The 18,142-nt window shown below is 40.6% G+C and overlaps 1 protein-coding gene and 1 pseudogene across 1 annotated transcript in view; one reads left to right on the forward strand and one right to left on the reverse strand.

Annotated features, from left to right (window-relative positions):
• Positions 1-395: 395 nt before the first annotated feature.
• Positions 396-927, reverse strand: LOC113176515 (ADP-ribosylation factor-like protein 5A pseudogene; annotated as a pseudogene).
• A 6,434-nt stretch (positions 928-7,361) lies between these two features.
• The window catches only part of LOC113197387 (uncharacterized), a 519,021-nt gene continuing 508,240 nt past the window's right edge, over positions 7,362-18,142 (forward strand). Inside the window, exons 1-5 of the mRNA XM_077796452.1 lie at positions 7,362-7,407; positions 7,524-7,737; positions 12,032-12,149; positions 15,044-15,133; positions 17,526-17,667. Of these exons, the coding sequence (XP_077652578.1) occupies positions 7,362-7,407; positions 7,524-7,737; positions 12,032-12,149; positions 15,044-15,133; positions 17,526-17,667 (610 nt within the window). The remainder of the gene's footprint in view (positions 7,408-7,523; positions 7,738-12,031; positions 12,150-15,043; positions 15,134-17,525; positions 17,668-18,142) is intronic.

An 18,142-nucleotide genomic window follows, 5' to 3' on the forward strand; every position in this document is an offset into this window, starting at 1 on the left:
AATATTGGAAAAATTATTCTGTACTGATTTGTATTTTGACTTAATGGAACAAGAAAAAAACAACATTCATCATTAGGAAGGGGTATTCTGTTTTTAAAGTTCTTAATGTTCAAAATGTCTTCCTGTTCCTTTGTACTTACCACTGGCTATAACATTGTCTTAAGAGGATTCATTGAGAAAAATATCAATAACAACTTTATACTTTGGAAGGAACTAATGAGAAAGCAAATTGGAGGGTGAGACTTTATCTTGTTTTCAAATAAGAGGTCTTAATTTTTCTTCTTATAGAAAAAAATAAATCAATTTATCATAAAGATATCTAAACCATTATTTTTTGCAGCTTTCAGATGAAGTCCAGCACTTTGTTTATACAAAGTCTATGAGGTCAGTAGAGGTCATCTAATCCTAAATTACGACATATTCCATTCAAGTCCTTGGCATAATCCCTCACCAGTAAGAGCACAGCAAGCCTGCATAGGCCTCTGCTGATATTTAATAAAAGTTAGCTTCAAAACCTGGGAGACTTCTACTACAGTCATGTATTCTTTAACATCTTGTGTATTAGCAAAAATCAGTAATCCAGTTTTTCTTAGGTCCTCATGCACTAATAGTATGTAGAGTTCTTCTTTAGTTACAGAAATCCTCTGTCTGTACTGTCCACAATTACTATTACGAACTCCATGTTAGAAAAAGTATTCCAGGAAGAACAAAGAGATTCTTGGCCACCATATCCCACATTAGAAAATATATATCATTAATCACTATCTCTTCTACCTTATTCCCTATTGTAGGGGATGTAAGTACAATTTCCTTCAAAGAAAATTATTAAAGGATGATAATTTCCCCTGCATTGTCCAGTCCAATGATGATAATTTTGTGACCTTGGTGATTGAATAGCCTCCATATCCTGGTGAAGAGAATTCCCATTATTGTACAATGGATCCCCTCCAGCTACCTGGGCCACCTGGCCTGGACACTCTGGCTCAGGCTAAAGGGTGGAGAGATGCATTGGAGCATCAGCCTCTGCTGCTGTTGCCATTCCCACACTGGCCACTTGTCTGCTTCCAGGGAACCAGAGACAGACTAAAACCCAGGCCACTTTGCTCTGAGCAAGGCCTTGCAACTTTGGCTGCCACCTGCTCCTGCATATTGTAGCCACTTTTTCTGCCGTAAGTCTTGTGGACCCTTGGTCCTCCCACAGCTCCTCTCAGGTGGCTACAGTCTGGTTTTTCTTCTTGTTCTGAAGTTTTGGAAATGTTTCTGATTATTTCATTGGAAAGATTGTGCATTCCTTTAGTTTGTATTTTGGAAAAATCAATGATTCTTAGATTTGATCTCTTAATGTTATCCCAGATTTCTTAAATATTCTGGTCACAATTACATAACATCTTTTCTTTATTGTTGATTCTATGTTCAAGATATATGCTTTGTCTTCAAAGCCTGACATTCTGCCTTCAAAGTTGCCTGATCTATTATTAATGATTTCCATAGGATTTTTAAAGTGATTTATTGAGTCTTTCATTTCCAGGATTTCCATTTGGTTCTTTTTAGAAATCTTTGTATTTAAATGGTCTTTTACTTCCTCTATTTTCTCTCTAGTTCATTCCTTGCATCTTTTATTAGCTAACATTTTACCTAAGAACTTTCCATAATTTCCTCTACTGTAGTATCAATGGGATCAGTTATTGATCAGTGTTGTGGGTTATTTGGAGATGGTTTGTTCCTGTGTTTTTTTTACCTATATATCTATCCATCTGCTAGGATGATTCTTCTTTCTACTTTTATACCAGGTACTATTTTGTGAGCTGCTTTCTCTTAAGAGAACTAGGTTGAGAAAATACCCAGGTATTCATACTCACTACACTCAGTGTGTGTCCTCTGCTATTCTCATCATTGGCACCACTTTGAGAGAGGACCCTAAACCCTGTTTATACAATCACTCCAGAACAAATCATAAACTAATCAACCTTAGGGGAAACAAAGACTAGTTGAAAATGTTCTTTACAATTCCTCTAACCCCAGGCATAAACTTGTAGTAATGATCTGGAATTTGTTGAAAAATTAATTATTAAAGATAGAAAAAATGCTATTACATTACATAGTGAAGAAGAGGACAGGAAAAGTAAATTAGGAGAAAAAAGAAAAGATAGAAAAAATACCAACCAAGTGTAGGGCATGGCTGCCTGCTTCCTGGTCTTGAGGCTGCACATGTGGCTGGGATGGCTCCTGGCAATCAGCCAGGAGGTGGTGCTGTGGGCGGTGACAGAGGAGGCAGACCACCGCCAGGATAGGTGCAGGACCCTTCTGCCTTTGTGGACAGCTAGTGTCTTCCCTTATAGACTATGGGATGGGTGTACACGTGAACTTGCTCCATCCTCTGACCTTTATTCTGATTGGCTCCTGTGCAGTATATAAGCTGTGTGTACTCCCTTATTAAATGAGATCCTGCTTTGACTGTTCTCCCTGGCATGTCTGATTGTCCTCCCAGGAGGGAGGGCTGGGTGTGGGCGGCCAGTTGGCCTTTACCTTTCTTGGCTCATCTTGGTCAGGGCGTGCTTTTCCCATTTCTCCCACAATAATGAACAAGTTATTTCTTGTATCTACCCAGAAGAAAGAAGCAAAACGCTTCTAACGTGACTATGATATCAGGAAATATCATATTTTAATATTGGGAATGAGGCCCTGTAATGGTCATCTGCAATGACGACACCAGTTCCTCACGTTCCCTGATCAATTCTTCGCTCCATCTCAGGGTACACAGCAACTCCAGCCATCCACTGGCCCTATATTATTAGGATACTGTCTATTAATGTCATGTGTGGAATTAGCATCATTGCTCACAGAGTGACATAGAAATTGAGAGAAATCTGCCAGTTTGCCTCCCCCACTTCTCCTTCCTGCCCTGGTCACACTGACAGGTGATTGCCTGACACATGGAGTTTAAGCTTCTAGTCCTGCCCCTGCCCTCATATTTCTAAAACCTGGGGGCAGATCCCTGGACCTCTCCAGGCTCAGCTAATTTCATTGGAACCTAAGCAGTTCATTTTTATTTACTTGAACTGCCAGCTTACAAAGGCCACAAAAGTCCTCAATTATACAACACTAAGTTTTGTTAGTAAGGAGAATTTCACTTTAATAGGGTCTTAATTATGGTTATAAGGGGGAGGATGTTAGGTAATGGTTCTTGTTAGGAGGATGTGCACTGGGGGATTTAAGGAAGTCCTTTAAGGTTGGTTTTTCCTGGAATTGGGACACATCTGTAGCATAATGCATAGGATGGGTGGACCTCTGGGATACAGTGAAGGAAGAAGACTCACTGTGGGATATGCTTAGGAAACATTCATTGGTTAATCTTCCAGTTTGCCAAGGGAGAGCTGCATAATCAGAGGATTCAACTGTGGACAAGAGATTTTTAGAAATGGCTTGAAGCAAAATGGGACTTGGTTACTGTTTACTCCCTCGCCTTCCTGGGCATGAGTCTCCTATGTCTAATGGTGAAGCTGACACAAATGCCTAGCCTCACTTCTCAGCATGAACCACACTCACTGCAGGTTGACAATGATCTTGTGAGAGGAGGAGCATGAGCTATTCACAGACACACACACATACATACACACCTCTCTAAGCACAGGTCTGAGAGGTGCTGGTTCAGCTGCCCCAGTCCTGAAGAACTTATGCATCAAGGGTATAAATGACCAAGTTGGGGTCCCCCAGAGGGGTTTTGGATGCAGGGTTCAGATAATGGGAATGGACATCCATAGGTTCTTCTATGCCTGGACTTGGCCAGGGATGTATGCCTGTCCTCCCTGCTCGAGCTTTACTCCAGCAGCCTCCTTGGGTTCCTCCCTCCTTCTGCAGGGCCTGCTTCTCCACAACCACTCTCACTACTTCTCTCAACTCTAGGAACTTCCCTCCCTTTGCCCTGCTTCAAAGCCTCTTCTCTCTATATCTAGAACCTGTCCCAAGGAACAAACCCACATTACCCTGAACCCAGCCTTGACTCTGAGATCAGCCAAGTAATATTGCTAAGGTGTACCCCTGAGACTTAGGCCTAGTTTTATCAAAGAGCAGCCAAAGCTACTAAAGCTTTCTTTCTTCAGAAGAACTAAGAGGCAAGCTCTCTCTGCTTTCTTTAAAGAAAACAAAGCACCAGGAAACAACCTTTAATCCTCAGACTGGGTGAAAGAAAATGCACACTACCCATCTGACTCTATACCATGAATGTCCACTGTCCATTCTGTGCTTGGAAGGGCAAGGTGAATGCGGCTAGCTCGGAGTGAGGCTGGACATCTTACACACCATTTCAGGTAACATGGGCTTTAGAATCGCATAGAGAAGGTAGCTACTGCTCCTAGGGTCCTCCAGAGCATGGAGAGGTAAAGCTATAGTGAGGAGCATCAAGGAAGAGGCTGGGACAGTACAAGGGGAGGCCAAGAGGGAGTCCCATCCAGGGGAATCAACAGGTCTCCAGGTCGTAGTCTCTGTACTGGAAGTCCCAAGAGCACATCACATGTCTGGCCTTCTGTGACCACATTCTGCCTATCACACACATAGTGTTTACTCAGGATACTAGCAGGAGCCTGGGAACAGGGAGGTTCTCAATTGGGACAATCCCTGGAGGAGCCTAGTCCCAGGTGTCAGCCTTAGTAGTTGCCTGAGAGACAATAGGGGCTCTAGGAGGGATTTCCTTATGAGAAGATGGAACTAGAGAGCCTATGTTCTTTACTTAGGACTGTTGCTTGGGAGTTCTGCCCAATCCATGAGCACTTTCTCTTACTGTCCAGCAGTGTCCCAGAAATAACCTTTCTATCTTTGGCACTTCAACAGATGCTGCACACCTCTCCCTGCCTCTCCTCCCACTTCCTGGTGGATCTGCACTGAGGGCTACAGTCCTGCACTCAGGTGCAGTCTCAGGTGGGGATAGCACTCAAGACATTGTCTGCATGGAGCAAGCACAGTCTTCTTTAGTACACTGCAGAGTAGGGGGACCATCACCTGTCTTAGCTTTCTTTTCCTTTTCCTCTCTAGCTCCTACTTATGAGAGAAAACAACCCTTAACCTGAGTTTGACTTCTTTCACTTAACATGATGGTCTCTAGTATCATCCAGTTTTCTACAAATAGCATAGTTTCATTTTTGTTTATGGCTGTATATACCACATTTTATTTATCTAGTTATCCACTTATGGACACCTGGGCTGATTCCATATTGTGCTATTGTAAGTTGTGCTGCTATAAGCATGGGTATGCATGAATCACTGTAGTCAGATGGCTTTGATTCTTCAGGATAAATACTGAGGAGTGTTAAGGCTAAGTCTTATGGTGGGTCCATGCCTAGTCTTTTGAGGGGCCTCTATACAGATTTCTATAGTGTTTTTAGTAATTTATAATCCCACCAAGAGTATAAAAGTATTCCTTCTTCTCCACATCCTCTCTAGCATTTTATGTTTGTATTTTGGATGACTCCCACTCTGACTGGTGTAAGATGAAATCTCAGTTTACTTTTGATTTGCATTTCCCCCATTGCTAATGATGTTAAACTTTTTTCATATATCTGTTGGCCATTTATGCTTTTTCTTTTGAAAAGTATCTGTTTAACTTAATTACCTGTTTATTAATTCATTTTGTGTGTATGTGTGTGAAGTTTTTAAAGTTCTTTTTATATTCTAGACCTAAATCCTCTGACAGAAGAGTAATTAGCAAAGATTTTTTTCCCATTCTCTACAGTTTCTCTTCACCTTGCTAATCATTCCCTTTGTTTTTCAGAAGCTTTTTAATTTGATGTCATTCCCACTTGTTAACCCTTGGCATTATTTCCTGAACTTTAGGGGACTATGGAGAATGTCATTGTTATAGTTTGGATATGAGGTGTTCCCCAAAAGCTCATGTGTGAGTCAATGCAAGAAGGTTCAGAGGAGAAATGATTAGGTTGTAAGGGGTTTAACCCAATTGGTGAATTCTCATGACAATGATACTATTATTCTTATGTTGTGATATATAATATACATTATTTTAAAATTATACAAGCCTCTTTATTTTTATTTAGAGGCAAATAATGTGGCTACTGGGCATTAGAATGTACATTGGAGCCTAGGTGTACATCAACAGATAAATGGATAAAAAAATGTGGTACATGTATACAATGCAGTTTTATTTGGCCACAAAAAAATAAAATTTACATCATTTTCAGGAAAATGCATGACACTAGAGATCATAAGTTAAGTGAAATAAGCCAAAAAAGAAGGTCAGGGGTCATATGTTTTCTGTGATATGTGGATGCTAGAGAGCAAAAGGTAAAGAAAGGTGGAGGGGGCAGATATCTCATGAAAATCAAAGGGAGATCAATAGAGGAAAGGAATTAGGTTGTGTAAAGTGCTGCTGGCCAAATTACATTGTTATATTGTGTGCATCTACAAATATGTAAAAACAAATCCCATCATTATGTACAAGTACACCACCGAAACAATAAAAAAGAAGAAAGAGGCACCAGGAGGGGACTAGAAGGGATTAGGGGCTATCCTGAGCTGGGGATGGAGGCTGGACTGAGAAGAGGAAGCAGAGCCATTTACCCAGCTCCATTCCCTGCCCTTCCCAAAGGCTGGGATATTCCATGTGAGTCCACCAGGGGGAAGTAAGGGGCTGTAGTCTGAAGAGCAGTTGCTCTGGTTTACCACCAACAGTAATGAGGTCCAAACAGGTGCTTTCCCATGTTTATACCTAAAGTACCACTAGGGTGCCAGCACTAAATATGTGGTACTGCCACAAATTATTTTCCAGAAGCACTGTTAATTACGGTCCCAGCTTCAAAAATCCAGCCACATTTTTTTTTTCCTGAGGCAGAGGATTTAGTAATCTCTGGACATACATCCTAACTGACAGGGTCAGGGGACACTGAGCAGGTTGAGGAGAATGTGTGGTGCTCCCAGCCACCTCTCTCCTTGAGAAGGATAGAGACTGGATCTATCCCGCCATCCTGGTATGATGTCCTCAAGATCATCCCACAAAGCACACAGAAGTCCTGGGAAACATGAGGTGACCTTTATATAATTTCCACTATTGGAAGGTTTGGGACATCCCAAAGGGGCTCTAATTCCTGGGTGCTGTCACAGGTTCCATCTGTCCTGGTTCAGAGAATACACATCAAACAATTTAATTTTCTCAACTGAACTCTTCTGATCTAGGAGGCAGAGGTGTCCAGAACACCTAAGGCAGCTAAGGGAAGGGGGAGGAGAAGAAGGAGCTGGAAACAAATTTGCATGAAGGCCCCTCCCTGCTCTGAGTCAGGGAAGGGGATAAGAGAGGTCTGGGGAGCCAGGCCCAGAGCTAGAATCTCAGGAGGCAACATTCTCAGGGCATCACCACCATGGCTTGGTCTTTGCTTGTCCTCACCCTCCTCTCCCAAGGCACAGGTGACACCTCCAGGGAAGGGACACAAGGAAATATGGGCTAATGTTGTGTCTTCTCCAGCTCTGGCTCACCTGGGACCAGCACTGACATACCAGAGTGTGTTTTTCTCTCTTTTCAGGATCCTGGTCTCAGTCTGCTCTGAATCAGCCTCCATCAGCCTCTGGATCTGCAGGACAGACAGTCACCATCTCCTGCACTGGAACCAGCAATGATATTGGGAGTTATAATGATGTCTCCTGGTATCGAAATCTCCCAGAAGCATCCCCCACACTCCTGATTTATAGAGTCACTAATCGTCCTTCTGGGATACCTGATCGCTTCTCTGGTTCCAAGTCTGGAAACACAGCCTCTCTGACCATTTCTAGACTTCAGCCTGAGGATGAGGCTGATTATTACTGCTGCTCATATACAAGCAGCAGCACTTTACACAGTGCTCCAAGTTCATGGGGAAGTGGTCTAAAATCTGCCCTGAGTTCACATTTTCTTCTTCACTCTGAAGATGCTTCCTCAGCCCTGCACAGAGAGGGCTTCATTGCACAGGGCCCTGAGAATTAATTCATTTTTCATAAAGTTCCTCTTTTGTTCTACCAAGAAGTGCAAAAGGAAACACAATTTCTTATTTATTGTGTAAGGACAACAGCTTTTTATTTGCTGTGTGATGTTTTACCTACACGTGCAACTTTTTTCACATCCTTACAGTAGGGGCAGAATAATATGAAGATGCCTATTTGGTTCAGTCCCAGTAGTTCTCAGGGAAAACATCACTGCCTTCTACTCCCATATTGTGCAAACCTGCCTGGAATCTCTTCTGTATAAACTCTGCATCTCAAGAGCATGTCTGCTGGTGAAGTAACAACACTGAGAAAATCTGAGAATATTATGGAGGAAATGAGGACAAAAGGAAAGATGCTGTCATTCTTTAAGTCATAAGACATTTGTCATCATAGTCAAGGGAGGTGTCATCATTGTCAAGTGGAGACTGTATTCTTAATCATGATTCTCTCTTCCCTTAGAAACCTGAGACCCTGATCTGGTTGTGTCCTGCAGGTGAACTGTCTCTCAGTAGGATGAGCTTGTCCTAAGAGGATCCTTTTGTTCCAGAATTAAGATAGATGTCTTGTAGGTGTACTCCTCCTCCCTCAATCGTTCCCAACAGTTTGTGATTTCAAGGTGACCCTAACCAATTTCTAGTTAGAATTCCAGTTATAAGATTCACTAAGTATGAAATATAGCCACAAATTCTTTGAACAAGAGAACGAGTTTAGGCTTATTTTTCAGAAGATGCGATACAATAATTACTTCTACCTAGTTTGTCTGAACTTAAGAATATCCAAAACTTGTTCCATTCCTTAGCCCTTTTCTGAGACAATGAACAGGTTTATTTCCCTCCATTCTCAGAAATTAGTCTTGAGTGGTGCACTGCAACAGGAAGGGCCAAGGACATCTCAGGATCTGGAAGAGCAGAAAGGAAGACTTTGAAGAAGAATTGGAGTGAACAGGATTTGAGCAGAGAAAGGGATTTGATGAATGGAATCAGATGATCTGCAGGGAAGGAATATGGTCTCAATCTGGACACAGAGACATATCAAAGGGATCTTCTATAGGTTCTCCATGAGCCTGCTATGCTATCAAGGGCTCTATAGTTGTCAAATGAGGAATGGACTACAGGGTGTAAAAGTGAAATATGGGTCACAGAGGCCAGAATCCCACTAAGTACTAAGAAAACACAGAGTAACAAAAGTAGTGGATTTAAGTGACAATATGTTGAGAAATTAGTTTCTCAAATGAGAATGGAAAGCCCCCACAGTGTCCATTGCCACCACTTTGTGTAGGGGTTCTGTGTTTGAGATTGGGGTCTCTGATAAACTTCATGATTGTGGCATGCTTGATGGTTAGGAAGTTTCTGTGCAAAGGTACAGAATGCCTGGCTGCTGGGAAACTTCTGTGTAAAAGACATGGGATGTCTGGCCGCTGAAGCAGTGTTCTTCACCAGGTTTTTGACCTTGATCTCAGGTACATAACTCCTGGGAATAAAGGAACTTGGTTGCTTAATAACTACAACATTTCACCAACCTCTGGTGCTCCTGGATCTGCCTGCCTAACAGTAACTTCAGACAATGAACTTTCTTGAGAACTGCACAAACCTCCTAACATTGCATATTGTAACTGCAGAATGTAACTGCATAATAAGCAACTTTGCTGTTACTCTAAATAATAATGTAGTTATGGTACTAACGACCCAATGTAACGTATTGGTATAAATTAATGTCGCCACTTGGACAATGGGCCTCTCTGCCACTTTCTTGCCTCTGCACCTTGTTTCTGTGTCCCCTTTATTATTTATTTTTTTTACAATTCTGACCAGAGAGAATTTTCCAATTCAGGATCAAGTAGAGAAGAGATCAATGAAGAAGAGAAAAACCCTAAGAAAAAGAAAATGTGCCCATCCCACATTTCTAAGAGCATGAGGTATTCCTTTTCTTCTCTAGGAGACACAAGAGTGGGGTGTAGCTGTGTCCTGCACAACAAGGGATTAGTAAACCAAACGAATATGTGAATCAGCCGGGAAATTAAAAATCTGAAATAATATTTAGAGATAAAAACAAAGACATAGAAAATAGTTTCACAGTGGGGTTCTGGTGGGTGGATCAAATCTGATGAGTCAATCCCTAACAAGGAGAAAAATCCTACCAATGCATTATTTATAGCAAAACATATCAAAGGAGGATTTACTGTGAGAAAAGTTTTGCAAGATAAACAAGAAGCAAGAGGCTGTAGGGAAATTTGCCTGATCAGAGACTTATCACATGAGCAGGAATTCTTCCTCCTTCAGGCAGCTGGCACCTCAAAGGCCCACTGGTATCTATCTCTTTCCAATTCTGGGAGTTTTGTTTGAAACTAGGGCTGTCTGAACCAATAAATTCTGCATTATTACAGAATTATCTTTGAGCAGGACTTTGCCAAGGCAACAGAGTGGTCTCATATTGGTGAGATAACACCAAGAGTTGTCTGAGGGGTATACCTTAACTTAAGAGATGACTCAAAAAACCCACAATTAATTCACAGCTTCTAACAGTGGGGCATCTCCTGGAATTCATTCAGGTCCTAGGTCCCAGGCTGCTTAAGAACAGGCCAAAGGCATAGGGTAGAAGTGGAAAACTCTCTGCTGTTTGGGTATTTTTAATGCGCTGGTGTCTCCTCCAGTCTGCCTTCTGTGATCTTCTTTCCTAGGTGGTCACAAAGATCATACCTGTACACTGTTTGAGGTTCAGTTGCTGGATTCAATCTGAAAAGATGGTGTGTGCTTACTCCATCCTAAATGGAATCTAAAAGCAATAATGATGTTTTTACTTAGGAAATTTAATAAATCTGAACCACATGTCGTGCAAAACAAAGGAAGATAGAAAACACTTTTAAAAGTGCTTTCAGAAAATGAATGGAAGACCCTTTGTCACACTTGTGCAGATTTTATTTTATCTTTGAGATGACTCTGCTTGATCATGCCACATTCATGGGGTAGTATGGAAACAAACTACAAAGGTAGAAAATAATCTAAATAACTGCTTCTCTTTGGACACATAAGTTAAACATAAAATTGAATGTAATGTTTAGGTAAATATGAAGTCTATAGTAAAAATAAAAGGTTCTTATGCTAGGTGAAATAAACTAGTCATAGAAAGACAAAAACTACATGATTTCAATTATATGTGGAATCTATAAGAGAAGCAGTCACAGTGGTGGAGAATAAAATCATGCCAAAACAGGGGTGAGGTGGGGAAGGGAACAGGATAAAGTGTGATTTAGTAAAAGGTGATGAATTTTCAGTCAGGAGAAATAATTTTTGTTGTTCTACTGAATAGTGGGGTAACTATAGTTAATACTAATATATTATGTATTTCAGAATTGAATAAAATATAACTTACATGTTCTCCTCACATAAAAGCAGTATTAAAATTTTAAAATAGGGAATCACTTAGCCATGAAAAGAGAATAAGTGATTTCATTCACAGATAGGCAGAGTGGATGAATATGCTGAAGAAGAAAGCAACTGGGAATGACTTTTAATGTTCATGGATTTTCCTTCTTGGGTGACAAAAATGCTCTAAAATTAATTATGGTGATTGTTGCACAACTCTAACACAATAAGAGGCTTTGACGTGACTACTTGAAATGGTAGAGTTGTTGATATCTGAGCTACAACTCAATAAAGCTGCTTTAAAAATTGAGGTAACTGCATTAGCCTGAATTAATCATTCAACAATTATGCATCATTCAATAATAATACCACACTGTACCAGATAATATAAGATGTGATATAAAATATTTGGCTAGGCAAGTTGGCGCATCCCTGTAATGCAAGCAACTTGAGGAACTGACACAGGAGGATTATTAGTTTAAAGCTAGCCTCAGCAACATACCTAGGACATCAGTAACTCAATGAGACCCTTCCTGTAATACAATATTAAAAACAGCTGGGGATGTGGCTCAGTAGTTCAGAAACTATAGGTTCAATCCTCAGTACCAAATAAAATAAAATAATTTAAAACAAATAAATAACACTTGTTTGAATAGAAATAACCCATTTTTAAATCTTTCCCTTCCCATTTTTCCCTCATCTCCTTGTAGATACCCTACACAAGAAGTAGGATTCTGGGAACTCACTTCTGAGACTGAAATTCAGCCACTTAGCAAGAACTGGTCATTACCAGGAAATGGTCAGACAGGAACAAAGCTGCAAAATCAGGTCAGGACTATGACCCTTGGTGTGGCATCTTGTTCCCTCTATGACACTCCTTCACAGTGACAACTAGATGGTCCATGAAGCATGTGGTGAGTGACCAGGGAGTGACTTACATACTGGTGGAATTTGATGCTGCATGTGCTTCTATACATAGCACAGGGGAAGGGCAGAAACACAGCTGCCTCTGGGAAGACCACACCAACAACAACCATAGCAGGTGTTTCCTGGGTGGGCAGACTAGTTTCCTAACAGTAGAGTGATCTTGGAGAATGGACACCAGAAGAGGGCACTGTGGGGTATGACTTGGAGGTCTGAGACACAGTGAGATCTCAGCAGAGACACTGAAGAGCTAGGAGATCACAGAGATGATGGACTCCAGCAGATATTTCTCTCCTGTGAAATCAAGGATAGACAATTCAAGTTTCTGATTCTCAGGAAATCTAAGGCAGAGAGATTATATCCCCTCCACTGAACTCCTCAGGAAATGGATGCAAAAATGTATAGAGTCCAGGACAAGCCAGAATGGGTTGAGGAGAGGCAGGTTCAGGAAGCAGATTTTTTTTTTTTGAGGACCTCCTTCATTTCTCTGAGGCAATGGAAGGGATAAAAGAACTCTGGAGGTGCCAGGTCCAGTGGTGGGAGTGCTTTGGGTCATCACCATCATGGCCTAGACTCTGCTTATCCTCAAACTCCTCAATCAGGGTACAGGTGTGACATCTTCAGAAAAGGGGTCTTGGGGACATCTGGAGTAATGTTTTGCCTCCTCCTGCTCAGATTTACCTAGGCCAAGGTTTGATTCAACACAATCTCCTTGCTTTGACAAGGCTTCCTCAACTTTATACAGAGACTGCTTTATGAATGGATTAGAAACTCTGTTTTTCTCTCAGCTGCCCTCCTGTACATGTTGAAATAATTTAAAAAAATGTAGCCACTGGTTTATGTCCTTGTGACAGTGACAGCTTGCTCTACTCTGTGTGATGTGGTCTTAGCAGATGTATATCTCTCTACCTCTTCATTTGCTGAAAGAAGGTCAAGTCCATGCCTAAAGGTACAATTCCTCCAGTTTTCAGGGGAAACTTCATTATAAATGCCTCTAGGTTTCTCCATGGTGCAGGCCTGCCTTGGTGAAGTTTTGCATCAGTGATACTGATACATTCATTTTATATCTACCACTCTCTAGTCATGGTGAGCCTGGGGTCAATGATCTTCTTTTGCCTTTTCTTTTTTTTTTTTTATTTATTTTTTTTTATTGGTCGTTCATAACATTACATAGTTCTTAATACATCATATTACACGGTTTGATTCAAGTGGATTATGAACTCCCGCTTTTACCCCGTATACAAATTGCTGTATCACATCAGTTACCCTTCCATTGATTGACATATTGCCTTTCTAGTGTCTGATGTATTCTGCTGTCTGTCCTATTGTCTACTATCCCCCCTCCCCTCCCCTCCCCTCCCCTCCCCTTTTCTCTCTCTACCCCTTCTACTGTAAATCATGTCTTCCATTTGTATTCTCTTGACTTACCCCTCCTTACCTCTTATATGACATTTTGTATAACCCTGAGGATCGCCTTCCATTTCCATGCAATTTCCCTTCTCACTCCCTTTCCCTCCCACCTCTCATCCCTGTTTACTGTAAATATTCTTCTCAAGCTCTTCGTCCCTACCCTGTCCTTGTTTACACCCCTTATATCAAAGGAGTCATTTGGTATTTGTTTTTTAAAGATTGACTAGCTTCACTTAGCATAATCTGCTCTAATGCCTTTTCTTGAAGGAAGTTCAATTTAGACAAGTTGTAATGATGTTTAAAGGGAATGAAAGAAGGGTAAGTGCAGGTTTTCATCAATGTTACTCATTTCTAAACTCATATGAAAGAAACAAAGTGGGATAGAATGAGAGTGGAAATTCCTTCTTTTATACACTCACAACTACTGTACCTGAATTTTCTCTTGGATAGTATGAACTCTTAATTAAGGGGCTCTTTTTTTTAATAATGAAAAGGTATTTGGTGGGTTAGAACACCTTTCTTCAGGGATTCTTAATATATATTATTTCCTCAATATACAAATCCAATGACCAGGAAGAACCCCAATTAGACTTAAAAGCTAATTATATGTACAGGCATTTGGTCTGCAATGATAGTTACATCATGACAAAACAAATAAATAAAAAATAAAGGTAAATACTGCTTTTCATACACCTAGCCGGCTGAAATTTATTGCTTATAACTACCAAATACTGTGCAGTATGTTATTTTCCCTCATGATTGCAAGGCTTACTGGAGCTCCCCAGCATCACAGTCAAGTTACAATGTACACATAGCTACATTGGAAAAAGATCAAAATTGAAAATTGGAAATATAAATTTTGCTCACTGTAATGTCTGTATGTGTGTGTGTATATATATATATGTATTTGATTATATTTTCAGGATTTCTTTAAACAGCTGGTGGAGGCCCCAGACAAGATAGGACAACTTTTACTAGTTTGACAAAAAATTTCCAGTGTTAGCAATGAAATTTCCATCCCCTGACATCTTATATGTTAACTCCAATACATCATTTCTGCACCTATCATTGCACTTGGCAGCTTTGGGATGTGAAGATTCAGCACACATCAATATTTTCCTGTGCTTTCTCCAATAATTAAACTGTATGTATATGTGTATATATATGAGAAAATGCTTAATATGGATGAGAAATTTGAATTTTTAAAGTTTTCATATTTCAAAATGCCTGCCAATGTTTCACTCTTTAATGCCATAGGGGACTCGCCATTCAGTCTAATTCTCACTTTCCTTAGGGAATTCCATGACTAAGAGCCAAGGCTGCATTCTTGCCTCATTCTTGGAACCTCCAGAATTCTACCTTCAGATGCATCTTTTCTTCTTTCCCAGTTGCTGCCTGGATCTGTCCCGGACCTGCTGGAGGTGAAGAAAGGAGGAATGACCAAGCTTTCACCTCAGGTTCATGATAAGCAGCATGAAGTGACAGTGTTAAGCCCTCATGCCAGATTTTATCCTTTCATTTTCTTTGTTCCTGGATTCAGGGAACAGTGGTGGCACTGCCCCACCTCCTCCACAACCCACCTGCCTCCAGTTACTGCTCAGTTAATCCCAACAGGAATTAATTAACTGATTAGGTTAAGGCTCTGACCAAATTATTTCTCCTCCAAACCTTCTTGCATTGTCTCACATGTGAGCTTTTGGGAGACACCTCACATCCAAACAATAACATGGGGCTTCAGATAAGAAGGAAAATTAGGAAATTCCTGCTCAGGATCCTAATGAGACTAGCAGAGATAGGAAAGTACAGACAAGAATCTGATCCTCAACCAGGCATTACATCCTCAGGAGTACATGATGTCTTTGCTGCCAGTGCCTTTGAAAGTAAGCTTCCCAAGTTGAACAAGTCCGAATAGGACATTTCTGAGAAGGAAATGGTCACACTTAGCATTCACAAGATACACAGGGTTCTCTCCCTGATACCATATCACCAATTCCACCTGGACTCACTTTCCACAAATCTGTGTTTGACTTTTTGCAGAGAAAAATCCATGGTAGAGAGAGCCTGATAGGCAGAGCCATGGAGAGGGAAAGGATGGAAACTGACCTGCTTCTCTACCCAGCTCCACTCACTGATTCTAATTTTATTCAGCTCTAGGACCATTCCTGTTATCCACAGGCCTTGAGACTAGTACAAGCATTTCAGGATGGCTCTCACTGCACAATGGGGATCATGGCATTCTCAAATCTAAGTCCATCGACAATTTTCATTGTAGTTCAAATGAAATTTCAAATGAAATTTCATTGTAGTTCAAATGAAATCAAATGCTTCAAATCAGTGTAGCTCTCCACTATCCTGTTCCTGATACCCTTGTATGTAAAACTTTTTTTTTTGAGAGAGGGAGAGAGAGAGAATTTTTTAATATTTATTTTTTAGTTTTCAGCAGACAAGACATCTTTGTTTGTATGTGATGCTGAGGATTGAACCTGGGCGCATACATGCCAGGCGAGCGCGCTATCGCTTGAGCCACATCCCCAGCCCTGTATGTGAAACTTTTAAAAACATGCCTCAGAGGCATTTTTCATATAGTTTTCCAGGCCATGAATAAAAAGCTCACCAGTGATGCTATGAACAGAATCCAGCACCCACTCTGGGAGAGTGAGGAGGTGTCTCAGGGCTGGAGTTTATGTTGTGCCTGAGGCCTGGGAGAGTGAGAGAGAAAAGGAAACTTTCTTATAGAATCTCCAGGGAACATAGTTCAGAGCTAACATTTTACTAACTATAAAAATATTGCTGAAGCCTGATGAAGCTCCAAAACGTTTTCATGAAAACAAGAAGATGCATTTGATGAGCCTGCATGTGGCTCCCTCCATGTTCCTGTGTTGACATGTATTGAACTTTTTAAATGTGTGGATTTTGTTGATTTGAAGAACCAGAGATTAGACTATAATTTTTGCCTGCTTCTTCTTCTGTGAACACACTCATTTCTTATATAATAGGTCACATGATAATCCCAAAGGTTACTAATAAGTTTTATTTGGGGGAGTGGGGAGGATTCTGCATTCTTAATTTCCCTTCTTTGTATTTCCTTGATCAGTTTATATCGTAAGGCCATCAGTGTGACTCCTGTATAGCATCTAATCTTCATTTCATATTTTCCAGCAGAGCTTCCATCTGTAATCTTTTCAAACTGTTTGCCTTTAAACTTTAATTTCCTTCCTATATTTTTTTAGACTTCCATTCACTTGAAAAGTGTTTGAACTTATTTCTGGGATGGGTTTTGCAATGGCTGCCTAAAGCCTTTCTCAGAGAAACCCCACACCTCTGTCAACTCCTTTTAACTTTCACATGAATGTTGAGGTTTTCTTAATCCATTATATATCAAGAAAGTTGTACTATCCCATTACAATATTATTTTACAGAACTCTTCATCTTGTTCAGATCATATCTGCATATTTCTGCTTTAGCAGGCAGTCTGCCAAGTTGAGTTCAGGATATGAGTTCTAACTTTCCATGGGTGGGTTATGGTTTCTATGACAGGTCACTTTATAAAAGCTTTTCAATACTATTTCCATTAACTTGGTATATACACCATGCAGTCTCCCATCTGGGAATTGGTTGTGGACTACCCATAAATCTTGTTTTCAGTTGGTTTTTTTTTTTTTTTCATTTTCTTTAGCATCAGATCCTTGTGTCTGCCGTATAGACATAAGACTAGAAGCTCATAAGTGATCCAGATAGGTGCTTTCCCAAGCTCATCTCTTTCAACAACCTCCTTAATTCTACCTTATCTGTGGTATTCTCTCTTCTTCCTCTGGTAAAACAACGTGCACATTTATTACTGAATACATCTGTGTCTGTGAACATGTTCAGATTGAGGACCAAGAAGACACAGAAACAAAACCAAAGGAGCTTCATGCCATCCTCTTCCTAGAAGATGAGGTCCTTCTTCCCTCTGCTGTGACTGCTGTCAGTGGAGCAGAATGTCCTGGTGGCTGGGTTTTGAAAATGAACAGTAGGAAGACAAAGGAAACAAAAAATGATTTCTCAATTCTATTCTGAGCATGAGGAGTCACTTTCTCAGGATGCAACACTGAACACTGGTCTTGTCCTGTCTCATGTGGTGCTGCTTTAAGTCCCAGGGCTGTGTGGAGTCCAGACCAAGGAGGAAGATAGGACAAGCAGACAGCTCATCTCTGATTAAGTGGCACCCCGGTGTCTTTTCTCCCTACCTTCCCTTCTGTGCTTTGTGTTTCAGGGTTCACATACAGCTGCCCCATGCATTCTGGAAAGAATTTCATCTTACCTGCAAAAAATAAATAATTTTCATCATGAAAATTTAATTACTATAATCCAAGTAAATTTGAAAATAGAGAATAAAGAGAATTTCATAAATTTTCATGAGGAACATCAGGAAGAAACATTTTCTCAGGTTCTGTTTCTCCTGTGTTGCAAGTTTCAGAGTCAGTTTTACCATGGACAGAGGAGCA

The sequence above is a fragment of the Urocitellus parryii genome, chromosome 3 (assembly GCF_045843805.1).
Source record: "Urocitellus parryii isolate mUroPar1 chromosome 3, mUroPar1.hap1, whole genome shotgun sequence".
Lineage (NCBI taxonomy): Eukaryota > Metazoa > Chordata > Mammalia > Rodentia > Sciuridae > Urocitellus > Urocitellus parryii.